This window comes from Plasmodium relictum, assembly GCF_900005765.1.
Source record: "Plasmodium relictum strain SGS1 genome assembly, chromosome: 13".
Lineage (NCBI taxonomy): Eukaryota > Apicomplexa > Aconoidasida > Haemosporida > Plasmodiidae > Plasmodium > Plasmodium relictum.
In genome coordinates, this window is record NC_041691.1 from 1,431,868 (window position 1) to 1,456,131 (window position 24,264).

The 24,264-nt window shown below is 17.3% G+C and overlaps 7 protein-coding genes across 7 annotated transcripts in view; 2 read left to right on the forward strand and 5 right to left on the reverse strand.

Moving 5' to 3' along the window:
• Positions 1-3,072, reverse strand: part of PP1 (serine/threonine protein phosphatase PP1, putative) — a gene marked incomplete at both ends in the record, with an annotated part of 4,141 nt that extends 1,069 nt beyond the window's left edge. Inside the window, 2 exons of the mRNA XM_028678899.1 lie at positions 2,141-2,464; positions 2,808-3,072. Coding sequence (XP_028535999.1) covers positions 2,141-2,464; positions 2,808-3,072 — 589 coding nt within the window. The remainder of the gene's footprint in view (positions 1-2,140; positions 2,465-2,807) is intronic.
• A 3,731-nt stretch (positions 3,073-6,803) lies between these two features.
• On the reverse strand, positions 6,804-7,463 carry PRELSG_1336800 (60S ribosomal protein L10, putative; the record flags this gene model as incomplete). Its single annotated transcript, XM_028678900.1, has 1 exon — positions 6,804-7,463. The coding sequence occupies one exon, from the start codon at positions 7,461-7,463 to the stop codon at positions 6,804-6,806; it is 660 nt and encodes a 219-aa protein (XP_028536000.1).
• A 3,131-nt stretch (positions 7,464-10,594) lies between these two features.
• Positions 10,595-11,389, forward strand: PRELSG_1336900 (conserved Plasmodium protein, unknown function; the record flags this gene model as incomplete). The annotated part of the gene is made up of 1 exon (XM_028678902.1): positions 10,595-11,389. The coding sequence occupies one exon, from the start codon at positions 10,595-10,597 to the stop codon at positions 11,387-11,389; it is 795 nt and encodes a 264-aa protein (XP_028536001.1).
• A 1,149-nt stretch (positions 11,390-12,538) lies between these two features.
• PRELSG_1337000 (conserved Plasmodium protein, unknown function) lies at positions 12,539-14,353 on the reverse strand (the record flags this gene model as incomplete). Its single annotated transcript, XM_028678903.1, has 1 exon — positions 12,539-14,353. One exon carries the CDS (start codon positions 14,351-14,353, stop codon positions 12,539-12,541), a length of 1,815 nt encoding a protein of 604 aa, XP_028536002.1.
• A 2,931-nt stretch (positions 14,354-17,284) lies between these two features.
• On the forward strand, positions 17,285-19,086 carry RPN13 (26S proteasome regulatory subunit RPN13, putative; the record flags this gene model as incomplete). Its single annotated transcript, XM_028678904.1, has 11 exons — positions 17,285-17,296; positions 17,455-17,547; positions 17,728-17,784; positions 17,891-17,981; positions 18,082-18,131; positions 18,201-18,249; positions 18,337-18,441; positions 18,517-18,598; positions 18,700-18,830; positions 18,910-18,942; positions 19,028-19,086. 11 exons carry the CDS (start codon positions 17,285-17,287, stop codon positions 19,084-19,086), a joined length of 762 nt encoding a protein of 253 aa, XP_028536003.1.
• Positions 19,087-19,227: 141 nt separating this feature from the next.
• Positions 19,228-20,799, reverse strand: PRELSG_1337200 (DnaJ protein, putative; the record flags this gene model as incomplete). Its single annotated transcript, XM_028678905.1, has 3 exons — positions 19,228-19,320; positions 19,465-19,724; positions 20,007-20,799. The coding sequence occupies 3 exons, from the start codon at positions 20,797-20,799 to the stop codon at positions 19,228-19,230; spliced, it is 1,146 nt and encodes a 381-aa protein (XP_028536004.1).
• A 1,342-nt stretch (positions 20,800-22,141) lies between these two features.
• Positions 22,142-23,548, reverse strand: PRELSG_1337300 (diphthamide synthesis protein, putative; the record flags this gene model as incomplete). Its single annotated transcript, XM_028678906.1, has 1 exon — positions 22,142-23,548. One exon carries the CDS (start codon positions 23,546-23,548, stop codon positions 22,142-22,144), a length of 1,407 nt encoding a protein of 468 aa, XP_028536005.1.
• Positions 23,549-24,264: the final 716 nt, after the last annotated feature.

Sequence of the window (24,264 nt, forward strand, 5' to 3'; positions counted from 1 at the left end):
AATAGGCATTAATTTTATATTCAGCCTTTATCCATCATAGTAATTAAATTTTACAAAAATTAGCATGGATATGTATATTTTATCAGTCCATTTTAGTAATTTTTCTATCTATTATTTGTAATAGAATTTCATACATGAATGTGTTATGATATACTTCTAAATATAAAAAAGAAATATGAGCAATGGTATTTGCGCCTATAATTATTATCAATATATTTACTAAAACAAATAATTAACTATATGTTTAATTAATAAAATAAAAGGAAATTGAAGAAAATAATATATTATTTCTTTTCTTTGTCATTGATTGTAATAAAGCATGTATTTCAATGATTTATTTGAAAAATTTATTTTTTCTTTCTCAGTTTATTCTATAAATAATTAAAAATAATATATTTTTTATAATATGGTAGCATAAAATTGTTTTTAATGAATAGCCAATTAAGAATATTATTAACATTTTTGAGATTTTAATATTATGAAAAAGATTACTTACAAAAATTGATAGCACATCGGAATATCATAAAGATGACTTACAGTTGATATGTATAATAAAGTAGTTATAATAAAATATGTTTGTATTTATATATGTATAAATAAAAAATTTTGTAAAAAAAAAAAATAAAGAGTTGAGTTTTTTAATTTTTTAATTTATTTAATTTTGTTTATTCTTTTTTTTTATACATTACTTTGTTGTATAATTGATTTAATTTTTATATATAACAAGCAATAGCTTTTCATAAAATATATAGAAAAACACGATTAAAAATAAGTTATAAATTAAATTTATTTATTTTATTATATATAGCATAAATATATAAAAAAATATATATTTACATATAATAAGAAGCTATATAATAAAAAAAATAAGTACAGATGTATTTACATTCTCATTGTTAATTTTACTTTGTTGTAATACTATAAAAGTATTAAAACTATCATTTAATAAATCATCAATTTAAAATAACAAAGTTTAATTAGATATATTTATAATAGTTTCTTTTTTTTTTTTCATTGAATTATATTTAATCGTGATTTGTCTGTACTATTATATTTTATTTTTATCAATTTGTATTTTAAAATAATTGTTCATTTACTTTTTCTTTTATAAATAATAATTTTTAAAATATAATTTTGATTTTAATTCATTTATTAATTTATTAATTTTTTTATTCAAGAAACATGCAATTATAAAAATTATTCATAATAAAAATTAACAAATTCAGAATTTCATGTGGTTTCTTATTGCTTTTTATTGAGGTATTCTAACAGAAAAAATGTGGTGGACATATAAATTTTAACTTTACAATACAAAAGCATAGAATTAATTTAAAAGAATTACATATTATTGATAGTTCAGATATTTAATATTGTCGTTATATTTGTTCATTTAATGTTCAATTTTTTTTTTTTTTTTGCATCAAGCAAAAAGATGAATATTTTTTTACAAATACAACATTTCATAAATGTTTGAATCAAGTTTATTGACATATATTATGAAATATATTTAAATAAAAAATTGTATATATAAAATATTTTTTCTTGTGTTCTAGTCCATTTCATATGAAGTTAATAAGTAAATATATGATTTTATATATTTATATAGAACTTTAGCATACAATTAAAAATAGAACAAAGAAAGAAAGAAAGAAAGAAAGAAAGAAAGAAAGAAAGAAAGAAAGAAAGAAAGAAAGAAAGAAAGAAAGAAAGAAAGAAAGAAAGAAAAAAAGAAAGAAAGAAAGAAAGAAAGAAAGAAAGAAAGAAAGAAAGAAAGAAAGAAAGAAAGAAAGAAAGAAAGAAAGAAAGAAAGAAAGAAAGAAAAATGAAATTATAACAGTAATAGTAATATATTCTTTTTTTGCAAATATGAAGTGCAAATATATAGGAAATAATAAGATTGAGTATGCTATTTCAATTCAAAATTAATATAAATACGTATAATAATGTATAACATAAATATATATATGTAGCTTTCTTTTATTTTTTTATGTGTGAATTTCAATAAAAGTACGTATATACGATCTTATTTTATATATACATATTTTTTCTTTCTCTATATATATAATCTTAATTTTTATATAAGAAAAAAAGACACTTAAAAATTTATATATATAGAAAAATTAGATTCTAAATAATTAACCATTATCTGGTACATCAGTTGGCCTTGTTATTTTTCTTATCTGTTCCATATTGTTTAATTCAGGTGATAATCCCCCATGCATACAAAAAATTTTTTCATCAATAATTGCCGCAACAGGTAAACAATTAAAACAGTCAATAAAGGTTTTCCACAGTTTTACGCTATATCTTCTTTTACATTCATCATAAAATCCATATATTCTATTAATTGATGCACATTCATGATTTCCTCTTAATAAAAAAAAGTTTTCTGGATACTTTATTTTATATGCTAAAAGTAAACAAATAGTTTCTAAACTCTGTTTTCCTCTATCAACATAATCCCCTAAAAAAATTAAAATAAGAAAAAAAAATTAGTGTATAAATATAAAAAAAAAGTATAGCTTTTTTTTTTTTTTAATATATGTATTATAATGTACACATTTTTGAAAAGAATTTCACAAGCATAATAAATATTTAAAAATTTTAAATAATTTATAACATAATAATAAATTTTTTGCATAACATCTCTGTCTACTGCATCTATATATATATAATTATTATTTATAATTCATATTTATACTATAAGAAATTAAAAAATTGCACACAATATATATATGTTTAGTAAAATTTTATTATTGTGTAATATACTGAAATTTCTTTTTTTTTAAATTTTAAATAAAAATAACCTAAAAATAAATAATTGGCATCCGGTGGAAAACCACCATATTCAAATAGCCTTAACAAGTCATAAAACTGCCCATGAATATCTCCACATATTTTTATTGGTGCTTCTAATTCTAGTAATATTGGTTGATTTAAAAAAATTTCTCTACTAGATAAACATAATATCTTTATTTCATTTTCAGTTAAATTAACATTTTTTCCTGGTCTTGTTCCTCTAACTTCTATTAGCTTTGATATTACATTATCTATATCTATTTCTAATGCCATAATAAATATTTACTTAAGCAAAATTGTTTTTATCCTTCAAATGATATAATAATAATTCTTCTAACAATTTTTTTATTAATCATGAAGAATATGCTTTTTTATAAAGTTAAAATACTCGATAAATTGGAAACAAAAAAAAATAAGCATTTCTTTATGGAAAAAAAAAAAAAATATATATATATGTATATATATATATAATAAATATTATATTATTTCATAAATATTTCTTATTTTGATTAAATATAAAATTTTCCCTGAAATTAATTTGTGTCTTTTAAAAATAAAAAAATATATTTAAAATTTTTTTTTATTTATTACATGAGAAGGATCATTTAATTTCTTAAACTAAACTAATATATCCAGGAATTTTATTATTTTAAAAAAAAAATTATTTTTTGTGTATTCTGAAGAAAAAAAAAAAAAAACTATATTTTACTAATAGTTTTATATCTATAATTCTTCTTCCTTCTCATAGTAATTCCAATCTATTTGAAAGCATACTTTCTCTTTTTATATATGTTAATAAAAATATGCATATTTTTTTTGCTCTTTTTTCTTCTATTTTTTTTAAATTATTATCTTCTATTTTTTTTTAATTATTATCTTCTATTTTTTTATACTTTTTTCTTCTGTTTTTGTTTTTTATTTTTTTTTTTGTTTTACTTATTTTATTTATGTTTCTTTCTACTCTATTAAATTTATTTGTATCTTTTCTTTTCTTTTCTTTCCTTTCCTTTTCCTTTTCTTTTTTTTTTTTTTTTTTTTTTTTTTTTTTTTTTTTTTTTTTTTTTTTTTTTTTTTTTTTTTGTTTTTATTTATATTTTTATTTATATTTTTCTTTTTTAATTTTTTTTTTTTTTCTAAATCAAATAATTTAAAAGATTATTAATTTGAACCTACGAATAAAAATGTCAATTTGTTAATTTTTGACATAAAAATCTTAATGTATGTCAAAAAAAAAAAAATTATATAATGTGCATAATATAAATAAATAAATAAATAAATATATATATATATATATACACTTAAATGTATTAGCAAAATGAAACATAAAAAAAATTAACAAATCAATATATTAAAAAAAGTATAATTATTATGCATATATATTCATATATATTTTTTTTTTTATTATATTGGGTGATAATATAATAATTAGTTATATGAGTATACATGTATATACTTTTTTAAAGCAAAAACAATATAGTATTATTTCACGGCGAAATAAACGAATCAAAAAAAAAAATAAATAAATAAAATAAAATAAAATAAAATAAAATAAAATAAAATAAAATAAAATAAAATAATTTAATGAACAAAATCTACACACTCAATAAAAAAATTATGTAATGAGAAATATATGCAATAAATTTTTATTTATGATTAACTGTTAAAAAAAAAAAAAAAAAAAATGTTGACAATTGAATTTTAGATATACATTGAGAATAATAAAACATTTTTGTGAATTTTCAAAAATATAAAGGAAAAATAAAGTTATATAAAAAATTAATTTTATTTATTTTTGTAAAAATGAATTATATAGGTATTCTTACTTAGTTTTTATTTTGCACAGCTATTTTTTAGTATTCTTATAAAAAAAAAAAATTATAAAAATAAAAATAAAAAAAAATGTTTGAAAAAGAGAATGGAAAAATGAAAATAATGATACAAAGGATAAGATAATAACAAAATCTTCAAATTATCATAATGGTTTACTTACATATTTAATATTAAAATAATTATTTTTCATTTTTATTTATTAAGAACTAATATAAATAAAAAAATAGAAAATATATATGCGCTTATATGTGTGCATGTTACGTGAGATAAATTATACATTTAAGAATAGAAAAAAAAGATATCTATAAAAAGTTTATAATAATAATTTGTGTGTAATATTATGTAACATAATGAGCGAATAAAGAATAATGATATTGCTTAATAAGACTTTTTAAGAAAATAAAAATGTATTCATTTATACATATGCATATATTAAGTATATATTTGTTTCAATAATTAAAAGTATGTGTTATTTGCAAATTTTTAAAAATGTACAAAATTTCTATAGTGTTGTTAAGTCTAAGAATATGCATTAAGCTTTTTTTTTTTTTTATTAATAGGACATATTTTTATGGGTTTTTTTTATTTCTTTTTCCTTTAATTATACTATTATGTTTTGTTCTTAGTTTTTTATGAAAATATATTTTGTGTGTATTTAACTTTATTAACTATATAATAATTATGTTAAAATGTCAACCCTTTTTTAAAAATCACAATTTTATATCATTTCCTGATGAAACTCTTTCAAATATGGGATTCAGTAAGATAATAAAACTAATTGAGACTTAAAATTTTTTATGTTTCCTTTTTTGTATCAATATTGCAATATGTTTTTATATAACTAGCTAAAAAGGAAAATATTTATGAATTTTTTTTATGGAATAATAATTAACAATATATAAATATCTTTTAAAACTTTTTTTTTTCTTAATATGATTCTGAAGTTTTATAAAATTTATAAAAGAAACAATGTATTAAATATGAAAATAATTCTAATTTTGAAGTCTTTATTTTTTTAATTAATTTTAGTAACGTGTGTTTGTAATGTTTTTTATTTTATAGTAATTTAAACTTAAAAACTATTTTTTTTTTTTTTTTAGACATTTATTTTAAACCATAGGTATAGGTTTTAAAACAAAATGAAATTATAAATGAGTCAATTAACAAAAAGAGTAATTTATGTTTTATAATAATCATTTAATTATATTATTTTAATTTATGAATTATCATAGTATTATTTTTGGAGAAAATAAATTTGATTAGCTCTTTTTTTTTTTAGAATATATATTATTATTGAAATTAAAAATTAAACTAATAGAAATTTAGCAAATAAATAGCAAAGTTATCTATAGATTTATTAAAGGACAAAAAAATATATAAAGTTTAAAATAAAAAATAAAAAATGGAATAAGTGAATACCATATGAATAAAGTGAAATATTGTAAAAAGTAGTTTATATAAATATTCTATGTAAGATTAATTCATTACTTGTTTTTAATGATAAGCTTTTATTTCTTTTTTCATAACGTTCATTGTGGCATTCCCCTTAGACTATTAAAGGTAAAAAAAATTGCATTAAATTATGCTTATAAGCCTTTATAAGCATATACAAATGATTAAATTATTATAATGTAATAAAAGGAAATTATATATGATAATCTGTTCAACGTCATTTTTATCTTGCATACTTTTGTAGAATTACAAAAATAAAAAAAAAAGTCAATTACTGTACATATAATGAAATATATTATTTTAATATTATATTTATTTTTAAAATCTTAATTATTCCTAAAAAATATTTTGAATTCTTTACATATATTTTAATTAACTCACAAATCAAGAAAAAATAGGGATATATATTTTTTTTATATTTTTGAATAATTTTTAAAGAAAAATAAAAAAAACATAGATAACTTATAGAAAATGCGTAGTATTAGTATATATATATTATTATGTATTTAAAGATATTTTTTTTAATTTCCTTATTGATATATTTTTTTTTTTTATAATCTTTCTTTTTCTATTTTAAATTTTAATAACACTTAATGTATTCTTTTTAATTTGAACTTTTTTACTTTTATATTCTGTTTAATAAATAAAAAGGTTACGGGGTGAGTAAAAAAAAAAAAAAAATCACAATAGTATATGTACAAATATGAATAAATGCAAAACAATTATGATTCTATGATTGTGTTTATATCTTTATATATTTTTTCTAATGGACCTTTTTCTCTGATAAATTTACAACTAACACCATCAGAAATAATTCTTCCTTTTTTTTTATATTCTTGATATTCATCTTTTGAAAATTTAGTAAATCCCCATTTATTACTAATAAAAACTTTCTGCCTTCCAGGAAATTTATATTTTGCTCTCCTTAAAGCTTCAGCTGCTTTGGGAACAAAATTTTCTTTTGTTCTAATAGAAAGCAAAACCTGGCCAATATCTACCCTTGCTACAACTCCATTAGGTTTTCCAAATGCTCCTCTCATACCTGTTTGAAGTCTATCAGCTCCGGCACATGACAACATTTTATTTATCCTTAAAACATGAAATGGATGTACTCTTATTCTTAAATGAAAATTATCTTTACCACAATTTGTTATCATATATTTATTTGCACAAATACGTGCAGCTTCTAATGCTTCAGATGATATTTGTTCATATTCATATGAAACTAAATGTACAACTCCACTAAATTCATTTACATCTGCTTTTTTTTTTCCCATGTCATAAATTCTTATCTTGGGATCAGGAACACCTCTGCAATATCTACTCTTGGGATAAGGTTTATTTTTACAATATCTATAACACCTAGCTGGTCTTCTTCCCATCTAAAAAAGAAGAAAAAAAAAATATATATATGTATATACAAAAGATGAATGTAATTTAGAAATTTTTTAAACAAATAAAAATTATAAATTTGCCTTCTTTTTATTATATATAAAATTTAAACAATTGTTTGAATTTTTTTTCTTATTCTTATTAAAATATTTAATTTTTTTTATAATATTTTAAATAATATTAAATTGTCCTTATTTAAATTCGTAAGTTTTTATTTTTTTATCATACCTTATTAAAATGTATAAATAATATAATAAAGTATTTTAAAAAATGATATCAAATATATTTTATAATGGCATTTATTAGTAACTATAATGTTGTAATAACATAGAAAAAATTGTTATTAAATAAGCATAAATAAAAAGAAAAAATAAAAAAATTAAAATAAAAAAAAATTTCAAAATTGGGTGGAACAATAATTCAAAATAATTTTTAACACAAAAATATATATGCAAATATATTTATTCTACAAAAAAAAAAAAAAATGTATACATATATCACATAAATTTGCACTTGGAATTTAATTAAAAAAAAACTTGTAAACTACAATAATAATTCAAAATAATCAAGAAAAAAAATAAGAAAATTTTTATAATTTTTTATAATTTTATAATGTAAATATGTAATTGCTAAACTTTTAAATTCACTTTTCTATTAAAATATATGATAAATTATGCTGTTATGTCTTCAACCCCTTTACCCTCTAAAAATTATATTTGAAAATAATTATATGTATACATTATATAAATTTATAAAAACATACTTTATTTTTGCTATACATTTTTTTTCAAAACATTATATAAATTTTTTATTGAAGAGATTTATAAAATATATATAAAATTATTTTGCTTTTTTGTCAAGATTAATATTTAGTCAAAATTTTATATTATGAAATTCATTGAATATTTATGAAGGTAACATATTTTTTTTTATAATTTTTTTCCTTTAACATTCGATATGTTATAGTCTTATTTTTGTATTATATTTTTTTAATTTTTTAATTTTTTTTGAAATGTTATTTATAAATTTAAAGAAGAAAATTAGTTGAATTATGATTATTAAAGAAAAAAAAGAACAATAAAATTTAAATTAAGGAAAAGATAAATGTATAATATTATATCTTAAAATGAACTTCGAAATAAAAATCATTTTAATTTTTAATATTATATTATCACATATGTAACTTTATGTTTTCATATTAGATAAAGTTGTATTTCAATATGATAATAAATGCTAATACTATTTTAATAATATGTTTTAATAGCATATAATGGTAAATTTTATATTAAATAAGAAAAACGGTTTTTTATTTATGGAAATAACAAAGTTACAAAAAAAAAATTTTGAAAAATATTTATCAATGCATGATTATTATTTGAATATTTTTTCATTAAATTAAATAAATCTGTAAAACTTAATTGAAAAAGTAAATTATTTTATACTTTAATGCGAGTTTTAAAATTTTTAAGAGATATTAAAATATATTATTTTAATATTTGAACACAAAGTCTTGAGAGAATGATAAAAAAAATTAATTCAGGATTCTTCATAAATTGTTTTAAACCATAAGATTATTTGTTCCTATTAAATTTCATTTAAAATTATTTTGTAATACATATAAGATTTGTTTGATTTATTTTTTAATACTATTAAGCGTAATATTTAACAGAAAAACAATTCTTCCTAAAAGTTTTATATTATTTAAAAAAATAAAATTAATATTTTTTATAACGAAGATAAAAACTTATGTAAGGAATTTTTAAGGTTTTAAAAATTTTTTTTTTATTGTATTTTTGTTAAAACTCTTTATATTAATGTAATTTTTGAAGATTTAAACATGTACTTCATAATTAGATTCGTTTTTAAAAAAAATCATTGTCAAAACAATAAATCCTTTTTTCTTTATAAATATAAAAGTCCATCAACCTTTATATGTATTTAATTCTTAAAAATCCTCTAAGAGAAGTAGAATTTTTATTTTTTATACTTGTAATAAATTTTATAGTATTTTTTTAAAAATACAATTTTTTAACTCATTTTTTTTTTATTAATTATAAAAATGTTTTTATTAAATAAAATGAATTAAAATGATATTTTTATAGAAATTTAATTATTTTAATATCATTTTAATAAAATTTTTCGCAAAAAGAGAGAAGAAAGCTTAAAGTAACTTCATATGTATGCATATTTCTTTGCTTTTTTATATTATCTTATATTTATATATGTACTGTTTTTTTTTATTTTGTTAAATATATGCACATTTTAAAGAAAACTGAAGTGCTCACCATTAATGATCAGAATGTTTCATGCTTCTATTCTCTAAATGAACAACATAAAAACTTATATATATATGCACACATAATTATATAAAATTTAAAAAAAAAATTTTCAAGTTATATCCTACTATTAAAAAAATTATTTATATTTATTTTATTTAAGAACTACATTTTTTAATATTTTAAAAAATTTCAACTTAAACTGCATATAAGTATATACATACATATATTTATATATATTTATATGTATATATATATATATATATATATATATATATGTAATTTTTTTTTTTTTTTTTTCTCATAATTTATCTAGATAAAAAAAAAAATGTGAGCAAATGAAATATATGCGATATTAAAAATATGTATATATATATATAAAATAAAAAAAATATATTTCTTAATTAGAAATTTGAAGTAAGCAAATATGTAAAAATTAGGAAGCATGAATAGTTAAGATTTATATATATATGATTTGTGAATTAAAATTGAATTAGTAAAGAGAAGGTTTTATCTTTAATGACAATTTACGTTTATTTTTTTTTTATTTTATAATTCTTTTATATAAATATATATAATATATTTATACATATATGTAATATACATAAACATATACATACGTATAAATACACGTTTGTATATATATACAAACTCTTGTGAAAAAATTTTGATTTATTTTTATAGTTTTTAAATTTTGTTCTCTTTTTTATTTGATTATATATATATATATATATATATATATATATATATATATATATATATATATATTACTTTTAAATTTTATGTAAAATTTTTACACTTAAAAATAACATCGAAAAAGGAAAAGGAATTTTAGGTATAGAAAAATGTCTGCTGGTGCTGTTGGTGTTGAAAATAGGTGTTTAATGAAAAATAAAAAAAATAATAATAGTTCTCATGAATGTATAAATGTAGATATAAATCACATTATAAAAGATATTTATGGATATAAAAATGGAAGAAAAAGAAATATTCAATTTATATATGATGATACAATAATTAACCAAGACAACAAAAAAATAAATAAAAAGATGAAAAAAGAGAATAATAATAATAATGTTATTAAATGTGAAGATGAAAATGAGAATAAAAAAGATGTTTCAATAACTTGTGATGATATTAATAATAATAATTATCATAATTATACTGAATTTAATGATTTAAAAAATAGTGGCATTATAAATGCTTCACCGTCATTACTATCACTAAAAGGAGAGAATCTTAAATTTATATCAAAAAAAATAGAATCATGTATAGATAATGTTTTAGAAAGTATACGTTCATGTAATGAAATAAATCAAGCAAAAAAAATTATGATACCTTTATTAAGTGATTTTATACAGAACAATTTTATTCATATTGATGACTACGAAAAGAATCAAAATTCCTATAAAGTGAAGATTGACACCTTACAAAAAGAAAAAAAAGTTTTAATTAGTGCTGTGAAAATTCAATATCAAAAAATTACACAACTTCAGAAACTAATTGATAATCAAAAAAATGATTTAAAAAAAAAAAATGATGAACTAAATCAAATAAAAGCTAAAGTGCATCAATATTTTTATGACATTAATAATCCTAATAAAAGAAATTTTTCCATTTTATCACCGGATGTGTATTGAATTAAAAATATAAAAAATAATGATTATTTGACAATTTATAAAATTGTAAGTACTATTTTATTATTTGAAATTTGATTTTAATTTTCATATATATGTATGATAAATTTTTGATTATAGGTTTTTATATAAGAAGAAAAATAATACAGCAATTTATAAAAAAAAAAAAAAATAAAACAATTTTTATATCACTTGTATTAATAATATGTAGTTTTATAAAAAAAAAAATTTTTTTAATACTTGAGAAATATTCCATTCTTTATTAAATCATTTTATATATTCAGAAGAATCTTAGAGAAAAAAAAATATATAATTTATGTAAATTGGTCAAGTATTAGAATAAATATTTGTTACTGCTAAAATGATGGATAAAAATATAAAAGTGTAAATTCTTTTTTTTTTTAATAAATTTACCTTTTAGTAAAATATTACTATTGTGAATTTCCATAAGAAAAAACAAAAAAAAAAAAAACCTACAATATATATTATCTTGTATGCATATTTATTATATTTTTTTATATTAGGCATTTATTTTTATTTTTATTTTTTTTTTTTAATTGTTAAATTTATACATTTTGTAATTATAAATTTTTTATTCATAATTTTTTTTTTTTCATAAATTATGAAAACATAAAAATAAAATTAGGCTTCAATAACTTTTAAATATTACATTTAAATAATTTGATTTACTTAAATAAAGTAATATTTTTGTGAAAGATGGCGAATGAGTTTCTAATTTTTGAAATATTTCTAATAAATAAAGGAATTTAACAAAATATTGTATTTTTCATTTATTAACTCTTTTGAATTATTAAAATCCGTTGAAAAATATGTATTTCTGCATTTAAGCAACATCACTAATTTTCACTGATATTAGTGTAACAAAGTAAAATTAAATAAAAATTATATATTTATATTTCAAGTATATATATATATATATTTTTGATAATTAAAATAATATTTAAAAGCAAATAAAAAAAATGTGAGTTAAATTTTTTTTCAAGTAAAAACTAATATACATTTTTTTCTACTCAAATGTATAAAAAAAAAAATAATTGTTTAAAAATATACACATATATAAATAATATAATTGATAATTTAAAAATGAATTATAATTAAAAAAAAAAAAAAATTTTTTTTTTTTCACATAATTTAACATATTTTTTTATTCATAAAAATAAGATTAAGATCAATATTCCTTTTCTTTTCTTTCTTTTTTTGTAGCTTGTACTGAGCTATATAGGCAGATGCAAAATCATGCTGCTTCTTTATTTCATTTATATTAATTGGTAAATCAATTAGAGGATTAAAATTATTATCTTGTAATTCTTCATCATTTCCATTTATCGTATTGTTATTAACTGAGTGCTGGTCCTTTATTTTATCAGTAGGTATTTCATTACTTGATATATTGTCTTCATTGAAATTAATTTTATTTTCGTTGATTTGCCCATTATCATTTTGATTATTTTGCATTATATCATTTCTATTATTTATAAAATTATCTGATATATTATTATTATTTTCAAAAGGCAATTTTTTTTCTTTATTCACATTTAATAATCCTCCATTTGATGATATATTTCCTTCATCATTAGTATCATTAATTTTTTGATTTTTAATAATAGTATCAATTACATTTTTAATATTTGTGTTAATAATTAACTCATCTGAATTTATAAATTTGGAACAGTTCGGGCATTTCATAACTTGCACTTTTTGATCTGAACTATTATGGTATGATTGATCATTTTTTCTTTTTTTGTTGTATCTGAATAAACATTGTTTGCAATATGTTTCTCCACAACAATGTAAAGTTATTGGTGATGAATACAATTTTTTACATAACAAACATTTATATATATTAGAAAATTTGTCACTGTCATTTTTATTATTGTTGTCATTAACACCTAAATAAATATTAATTTTATCATCAACACTCCTGTATAAGTAAGCACTACCACTTACATCTTCTACGTCTTTCATTACTCCATAACTACCGTCTTTAAGTATATATATTTGATCATATTTATATATATCTTCCGATTTTATCTTTGTTAAGAAATTAGCAGGTATTCCTGTAGGAATCTTTATCTTTTTATTATTATTGAAATTACTCATTGTACAATTTTTTATACTATGCCCTTTTTTACCGCACATGTGACATATATAATCTGGGGAAATAAATTTTGTGCTTGCTTCTGCTAGCGTATTATTTAAATTGTTCTTTGGAGAATTTTTTAATTTATAATATTTATTTTGCATATTGTGTTTTTGGTACGCCATTGCCCCATTTGGTATATTTTCAGTTTTATTATAACCATTAAAATTTCTTTTAGAAATAGTAGGTGATGGTATTTTTTTCAATTTATTTTGAAAAAAATTTGCATTATTTTTGTCTTTTTTGAAATAGTTCATTTTTGACTTATAGTCACTACGATATAAATTATTCTTTTCCATTACTTCTTGAATTTTCATATCTTCATCATCGTTGTCTTCTTTTGTATTATTTCTATTGTAAACATTCCATGACCTGTTATTATAGGAATGATTTTGTATTTTATTTATTTTTAGTATTTTATTTGTTTCATGGATATTTAATTTATCATTATTATTTTTACTTAAATTAAAATTTTCATTTTGTTTTAAATTTGATATATCTTTATTTTCTATTATATTTTTGTTTTTTTCCAAATACTTTTCATTGCTTTTTTGTAACAACTCTTTTACAACATCAATGTTACTTCTTTGTATTTCTATTAGCATTTCATTATGAATACTTTCATATTCACTTAAAATTTCATTATTATAATATAAAAGTATATCTAAATTATTTTGTAAGTTTAAATTAGTTTCTTCCAAAATTTTTTTCTTTATTGTATTGTAACTACATGGTAAAGATATCCTTAAAATATTTGCATCTCCCTTACTTCCCTTGAAATTCCAGTAAATAAATGTATTACTCATTTTTTTTTTTTAGATTACTTCACGAAAACTATCTAATTAAAGGATATGAAAAATTAATATAAAACCTTTTTTATTGTTAATTTTATAGCTTATACTTTTTCTCAAAAATATTTTAATATATCATATAAGAATTTTAAATATATATATAATGAAAACAAAAGTTAAATTTTAAATTATGCAAAGATACAAAAATAAATTATAAATTAATGAAAAAAATTTCAACACATTATTATAAAATTTATGAATATAATTAATCTTAGATATAAAAAAAAAAAAAAATACCTTGTTGAATATATTTTTTTTTTTTAATGTAAAAATTATTTTTTTTTTAATTAATTAACATTTCTGGTTTTTATATATCAACAAAAAAGTTCTTATATATATATATATATATAAATATATATATTTATTTCTTCTATAAAATATATTTTTCTAATAATTGGTTGCTGGATATATTTTTTGCTATTTTTATTTCACTTTTTTTTTTTTTGTCTTATTTTATATTCCTACTTTTTTTCTTTTTTTTTTTTAAATTATTCTGTACTTTATTAATAAATGAAAAAAAAAAGGTGAAAATGTGTATACATTGAATATTAGAATAATCCTAATTTTTTATTTTTATCTTATGAGAAAGAATGTTTTTCAAAGAATAAGCATATAAAAAAAAGAAACATATAATTTAAGAAAAAAATCATTTACTATACAATAAGTATATTAAATTAAAATAAATATAATAAAGGTAAAAAAAAAAAAAAAATGAATTTTAAAAAAACTAATTAAAAAATATTTAAAACTTTTAATTTTTTTTTTTTAAGCTCTATTTTTCCAAAAATGCTTCTCTATAATTTGAATAACGCTAAATGTGTTTCTAAAAAAAAATAATTAAGTACCTACCTCCTTTTTATATGAACATAAAAAAAGAAGAGCATAATTAAAAAAGTATATTAATGAACTTCAATAGGTTTAACTAAATATGGAATTCAGTATATTATGTTTAGTATACTAAAAATATTTATATATAAATATAATAAAAGGATTTATCTGAAACCTATAAAAGAAAAAGAAAAATCCAAATAAAACAAATATAATGAGTTAATGTATATATATAAAATAAAATAATAAATAATATATATATATATATATATATATATATATATATATATATATATATATATATATATATATATAAATATTCACTTTTTTATATAGAGAATAAATTGCCATTTATGAAATTTAATATAAGAAATAACATACTTTCAATTTATAAAAAAATAAAAAGAGCATAATTCGGATTATTATGGCCTAAAATAAACATTAGTTTTTCACTTAATTCCCTGCATATTTACGTTATATTTTTCAAAATTAAATACAAAAATTAATTTTAAATATATTTATATAAAAAAAAATTAAATCAATACTTGAAGCAAAAAAAAAAAAAGTAATTGTTATTTAAACTCATAAAATTTTTTATTTTTTAAAAAAAAAAAATATTTGTGGTTTATTAAAATTACATATAATTTCTCTATAAAAATATACTAGCAATATAAAGTTAAATTGCAATTAATTTAAAAAAATTAATTTGAGATTTTTATTCATTCTTTCAAATTAAAAATTTTAAAAATAAATAAATATTAAAAAAAAAAAAAATTATATAAAGAAAAGGTTCATATTTTTAGTATTTTTACATGATTTAAAAAAATTATATATTCCAAAATTCCAAATATATCTAAAAGATGAATATAACGAATTATAGTAAGGTCAAATTAAAAAAAAATAAAAAAAAACCTGAACAAAAAATTATATATTTTAAATTACTCTATGAATTCTTAAAAAAAAAAAGTATGCACACAATTTTAAAAATTTACAGAAAAAAATTATAAAAATATACAGTAATTTGCGAATAAAAATAAATATACAAGGAAAATGTTATGCATGGAAAAAAGAAAGTATTTTTGCTAAATGAATAAAGAATGTCAATTTACATTATAAGTATAAAAAATTTTAAATAATTTTATTATTTGAAGAATTCTTCATTTATTTTCTCATAAGAGTTCATAAATTTATAATTTTTTACACCTTTTAAAAAAAGAAGTGCATATTATATAATTATGCTTAGCAACTATTTATGTAAGAAGTAATTTCCTAACAATTTTAAAATTAAAATAGGTACTATTTTATTTTACTTTAAATATATACTTTTTAGTTAATAGTATATTATTTATCTTAAACTCTTAATTTTTGCATTGTGCATAAGAAATTATTGAATATTGATTTTATTATATATCTATTTAAAGAACAGTGTAATTAAATTATAAAAAGAATATCTAAATATTTTAAAGTAATAATTTTAACTAAAAATATATTCAGTTTTAATATTATTGGAAAATTTTAGTAAAGAAATAATATTTAGTATAATCATATTAACTGCTTTATTTATAATAATTTTTTTTAATAATGAAAAATTATGTAAAAAATTAGCACATTTCCATTGTTCATGTACTTGATGCTATCCTGCTTTTTTCTTTTTTTCAAAAATATATATATTTACGTATTTATATACACTGTATTTTTAAAAAAAATTGGGTTATTTTTTTTTTCTTTGAAACTATAAATAATATAGGAAATATTGCATGTTTAAGTAAACATAATGAACATTTTAATTTATATTTGATGACATTTATATTAATCTTAATGAAAAATTGCAAAATTTACTGTTAAAAAAAAAAAATAGATACTCTATTTTAAATAATATATAACGAAATACTATTATTTTTATCTATTTTTTTTTTTTTTAATAAAAAATAACCTTCATAATTTTAATCTTTTTATAGTAAAAAAAAGAAAAAAGTTACAAAATATTTTTATTATTTTTATTGTTTTTTCTTTTTTTTTGTTCACTTGTGATTCGTCTTAAAAACATAGTCTCAAAAAATGGATTCGGTAGTAAATGAATTTATCATTTAAAATTATTATATATATATCATTTTAAAAACTATATATATAAAATTATTCTTGATCATTTTAAGTTTTTTTTTCTTTTTTAATATTTTATAAAATAATAATAATATTATAATATACTATCTTACAATTAATTTTTTCAGAAATTTCATGTTGAAGTTAATGCTGGAAAATGCATATATGATGGTAAAATTGTAAAACCTGATAAGAGAAAAGGAAAACTAGTTCTTTATAAAGTAAAAGCATTAAAATAATAATTTTAATAATTTCATTTTTGTTGTTATAAGTTGCTTAACTATGTATATTTTTTTTTGTTGAGTTTACTTTACTTTTTTTTCTTTTTTTTATAACGAAATTATAATATCTTCTAATGAAAAATTTTATTAATTTTTCTTTATTTAACAATGATTAAGTAGATATATGATAATCTTTATAACTTTCAATGGATTAATAGAGAAAATAATGAAGTAGAGGTAAATAAAAATGTTAAATATTTTTATTTAAAAAGTGTATTTACAATCATATTTCATTAATAACCTTTTTACTTTTATTTGTTAAATAAAAATGAATAACATTTAGGATAATTTAATATTAACGAAAAGTATTTCTCTAGAGAGAGTAGAACAATGCAAAACTGGAAGAGTCTATGTACTTAGAAATAAATTACGTGGTTAGAAAAAATATATATTAATAGAAATTCCAAAATTATATTATAAAAACATATGTATTTATGTATAAAAATCAAAATTGTTTCTTATATTTTTTTTTAGGAGTAATATCATTTTACTGGATGCAAGATTATGATGATTCTAAAGATGAAGTAATTTTTAAATTTATAATCAATATTCAAAATTTCATGATAAAATAAAAGAAAAAATATTACATATAGGTATTTTTAAAACATTTTAATTCTATTATAACAAATGATTTAGAGAAGGGTATGATTCATATTCTATTATTTTTTTATTAAACTTCCTATGTACAATGTAAAAATTAAAATAACTTTTTTTTTTTAATTTAATTAGATAACACAAATAAAAAAAAATATAATCCAACTGATTATATGCCTCAAATGTCTGAATTAATATTTCCTCATAATAAGAATACACAAAACTTAAATTCAAAAAAAGGTATAAAGAAAAAAAAAAAAAAAAAATAAAATAATAGATCCATATGTGTTTATATTTTTTTATTTAATGATATAGGTGTTTATTTTAAAGATTTATTTACAAATGAATATTTCTCAAAATTATTAGAAATACCTGATGCTACTGAAGAATTAAAAAAGTTAATTAAAATATATAATGAAAATATATAAAATATTTACTGATATGTATTTATATTTATAATAAAATAATAAAATAATTTTTATTTGCAAAAATATATAGGCATATGCCTGAAGGATATCAAACAAAAGGTGATATTTTAGACCTAATAAATAGTCGAGCTTTAAATTCAAATTTGAGAGCTCTTGATATGTCCTTACCTTCACATCTAAATTTTATATTAATTTCGCTAAGTATACATTTTATATTAAAATTTTGCTGTATTTAAATATAAATATATATTTTTCTTTTTCCTTTTCTTTTTCTTTTTAGATTTACCATCTCAAGAAAGTGAAGTAAATGATCGTAAGATATTATAAAATAGTATATATAATATATTTTTATTAAACTTATTTCATACAATTTTTATATTTTTTTAAAAATTTTATAGCAATGGAATATATAGTTGAAACTTTAGAAAAAAAATATATGAAGGATGAAAATAGTTAAAATACATATATATAGGAGTTTCATTATTAAAAAAACAAAAACATAAGTGTGTTTTATTAATTCTCAAAAAAAAAAAAAAAAAAATTAAGATTAAAAAAAGTTAAAAAGTTAAATGTAAATTATTAAAATATATATATCACATTATTTTGAAAATAAATGAGAAACTAAGCCAATAAAGTAAAGTGCGGATGAAAAAATAATACCCTTCGTTGCATTGCTTTCTATAAAATTTTTCTGAAAAAAAGAAAAAAAAACATTTATTTTGCAAATTAAAAATTTTTTTTTTAATAAAATATATAAAATTTTTATAATAATAATTAAAATGCATGAATAATATCTTTTTTTTTTTTTTTTATTTAAATGATGTAATTATATTACTTCTTCCGCATTTTTTCCAAAAACACTAGCTATATACCATCTTGACCAATCAAAACGGCGACATAATTCTTTTTTAGGTATTTTCAAATCAATTTGATCTTTATTATTTTCAATTATTTTGTATAATAATGAATAAAATATATCGTTTTTATCATATTTTTTATCATAAGTATGTTCATCATCTAATTCATAAACATTTTTTATTTGAATATTAGCTTTTTCTTTTCTCCACGAAAAATCATTACCCCTATCTATTTTTCCTAAATTAAAAAAAAGAGAATAAAAAAAAAAAATATATAAAGAGATAGAATTATAATATATTATATTAATAACAAAATACTGTTATAAAAAAAAAAAAAATTATACAATAAATAGTATAAATTTAATAAAAGACACAATAATAATTTTAAAATAGTTATTATAATATATATTATTATTCTTGAAGTACTTGAAATAAAAAAATGAAGATAATTTATAATTTTATAAAAAATGTTAAGTATAAATAAGATAATTTATATATATATATTAATAAAAATTCTTACCATCAATAAGTCGAGCATAGAAAATTACTGTATCTTCTAAATGTTTAATAGATTTTGAGTTATTTTCAAAAACATATTCACAGAAACTAGAAATATAAACTTCAGTATCTTCATCCAAGAAATAAATATCTAATAGCAAAATAGCATTCATTACTAATGGCACCAGAACTCTAAATGCTTGTATTCTTTCAAATGGAGTATAATGACAAAAAATTGGAAGGAATGAAAGAAAAGAATTACTTTCCTGACTAAATCTATATATTATTTCTATACAAAAATTTAGAGTTATATATAAACAAATGAGTATCCTATATTTTTCATTATCCTTTCCATATGTATATAAAAAACCAAAAATAAAAGAAATAGCATATTGAAATATAGATATAATAAGAATCTCCACATAAAAAAAATTAGTTATTTCACTATCTTTAAAATCTCCATATCTATCGTAGTAATATTTTTTTTCATCATTTGCTAAAACTTCATATGCTTCTCTTATTTTATTGAAGCGATCAAGTGAATCTGGTTCTTTATTTTTATCGGGATGATATATTCTTGACATTTTTCTAAAAGATTGTTGTATATCTGCTTTACTTGCATAAGAATTTAAATTTAATACTTCATAAAAGTTTTTATCTGATTTTCTTAGTTCATATATTCCTACACAAAATAATAACAATAAGGCTAAATAAATACCATATTCTCGTTTTCCTTTATTCCATATTCTATTTGAACCAATTAGCCATTTTGTTAAAGGAGCAATTATAATCATGTGTATTATTATTTCTTCCATTTTATATTTTTTTCCTTAAATATTAAAAAATTTTATATTAAAAAAATTTAGATAAAAAAAAAAAATTTTTTTAAATTCTCTATTATTAAATATATATTTTTTCATTAATCCAATGCATATTAGTCCTTTAAATTGTATACATAAATGAACTAATAATACACGTGTATATATATTTTTTCTGACTTTAACTACTTATTTATAATGAAATAATATCATTTTTGTTGGTCATTTTATACAAAATCAAAGATTAAAAATAAATACACAAATATTTATACTTCTATATCCGTATTATAATTTTAACAAAAAAAAAAAAATTATAATATTTAATTTTAAAAGTGTAACAATATAAGATAAATTATTATAATGACAAAATTATGTTTTTAAAATGAATAAACATTATTTAATAGAAATTTATTTTATTTTATTTTTTTATTTTCTATAAAAAGGAACTAAAAATAAATCTTAGTAAATTTATTACCTAATCCTCATCTCATAAAAATCTATAAACTTTGAAATAATCTTAATTTTTCACTTTTTGGGAAAAAATTTTTTAGTAAGGTAACAGCAAATAAATAAAACTTATTTGTAATTTTATTCTTAAAAAAAAAAAAAAATTTTTTTTTAACAAAGTACAAACAAAATATGAAACAACTAAAAAAAAAAAAAAATTACAAAATTTTAAAATAGTTTCTTTTTTATAATTTAATATTTATTTTTTTTTAATACCAATTAAAATATTTAATTAATGTTATTTAATTTTTTTTTTTTTTTTCTAAACATATTTTGCAATTAGTATATAACAAAATATAATTTGATAATATAAGAAAATATCAAATCCCATATATATAAAACCGTTTTAAAGAGTATTTAAAAAATGAAAAAAAAGAGTTAAATCTATAATTCTTTAAAATAAAAAAAAAGTAAATGCTATTGGATACATTTCTCTTAAGTGAAAATTAAAAATAATAGAATTAAAATGTAAATGATTTGTTTTTTTACAATAATGCATATAACAGTATGTCTTTAAATGTATGATTTAAAAATAATAAGAGAAAAAAAAGAAGAAATTTAAACTTAAGAAATAATTTATATTATGAAATAATCCAATATATATAAATCAATAATAATTAAATTTTGATGTTATTAAATTGAAGTAAAAATTATTAGTGTATGAAAGAACTATCTTATGAAGAACCATACAATTATTGTGTTTATTAACATATTTTTTTTTTATAATTTTTTTCAGGCATTAGTTAATTTGTAATAATGATTATTAATCTTATTGTGCTTTAATTTTAATTCTTAATTAGAGAAATATTTAAATGATATATATATGTATAGATTACTGATAATGTATATTAATTTTATTTTTCCTTAATTGTATTCGTCTCCTGATGATTTCTTTTGTAGATAAATATTTTTCATTAACAACTCCAATTCCTGCATTATAATTACTCCATTCATTACCTGAATGTGAATAATAATCCATTGGATAAATTTCTCTATATTTTACAGATTTTAATAATACATATGCTTCATATGTATTTAATAAGGGTTTTAAATTGTAATTACCCCAGTCAATTGATAATCTTGGACACCCAATTTGAATAAAAACATCTACATTTTTAAATAATTTCAATTTTTCATTAAAAATTTCGGATAGTAAAAGGATGAAAAAATAAATGTTTTTTTGTTTTAATAAGCTAATAATATTTTTTAAAATGTTTACATTTCCTTGCCTACCTAATGTACTTAAAATGATGCAGACTGTTTTGCAGTTCATACATTTTTTTATTTCATTTTTCCTGATTTCATAAAACAGCTTATAATCATATTTTTCTTCTGATAATATTTTATCAAAAGGGTTATAACGATAAAAAGAGAAATCTGGGTTATGGATCATTAAACTTTCTAAATGAAATCGGCCATCAGCTATAAAAATTATCTTTACATTTGTTGTTTTTAAAAAGTTTCTACATTCATTAATAATAAATGATTCGTTGTTTTCATTTATGTTCATTTTTATTTCCTTATTTTTATTTAAATTAGCTTCTATTTCATTATTTTCAATTTCTTTTTTTTTTTTTATGACTTGTTCATATAAAAAAAGATATAAATTCGGAGAAGTACAACCAAGTACTTCTCCTTTAGTTAAAGGCAATACTTGGGGTATAGGTAAAAAAGTATCAAAATAATTTTCTCCTTTCAAAATATTATGAACACCGTGTACAACACAGGAAAATTGAATTGTTCCTAATAATAAAATAATATCTTTTTTGTCAAAATTTTTTTTAATTGTTTCTACTAAGTGACTAGAACTTAACTTTATATCAACGAAAACATAAATACATCTTATTTTGGTAACAGTTAATGGGATTAAGCATGAATGACCATAATGAATAATTAAATCACATTTCAATTTATCACTAGTAAAATCATCAATACAGCAACCACCATAAGTTACATCACCTAATATTATAACTTCTTCTACACAATCACAAAAGAAATAAAATATTTCGGAAAGATATAATCCCCATATAAGTAGCCCTTCAGGTAATTGCAAAACAATATGTTTATACTTTTCTTTTAAAATTATGTCAATACATTTATAAACTTCAAAATTATAATTATCTGGAAGAGATTTCTTTATTGCTTTTTGTAAAATTTCATTATTAAGAATAAACTTTGGTATGGAGCAATGAACTTTTTTTTGCTCATTAATTTTATCTTTTAACGTTATTTCATTCATTATAGATTTGTAATTTTTATGCTTCTTTGATTTTCCTTTCTATAACTTTAATAACGTAACCAAATTTTTATTAAATTCATGATTTAATCACATAAAAAAAAAATTTATAGTATTATACCAACTTTTACTTTTCTATTTGTTTTTTTTTCTTTTTTTTAACATGTAAAAAATTATAATATGCATTTTATTCCCTTTTTATTTTCTCTTCTTTTTTTTTTACATTAAATGAAATTAAAAATTTGTATTTTCTTTTTAACTAAACATATTATGTTAATATTTAACATATTCTTCTTTTTCATTGAAAATAAATATGAAAATTTGGCTTTTATTTTTTTATTTATTCAAAATAAAAAGAAATTTTTTATTTTACTAAAAACTCTTGTTTTTTTTTAAATATATATTTTCTGTTTTTAAGTATAACATAAATTTTCATTTAATTTTTTTTTTATTTTAAAAATATTTTTAATACAATTTTCCCCCATTTAGTGCAATCAATTTTTATAAATTTCTTTTTTTTTTTTCTATATTTTTCTACATACTATATGTTAATTTTTCTCCATTTTCTTTAGTACAAACTTACTATTTTTCTTTATTAATAAATGAAAATTTTTAATTACTACTTAAAAATTTCTTTATTCCACTATTTAATTGGTATATTCAACACATTTCTAGTTCGAATTTTTTTTTTTTTTTTTGGCAAGGTGTTATAAAATTCA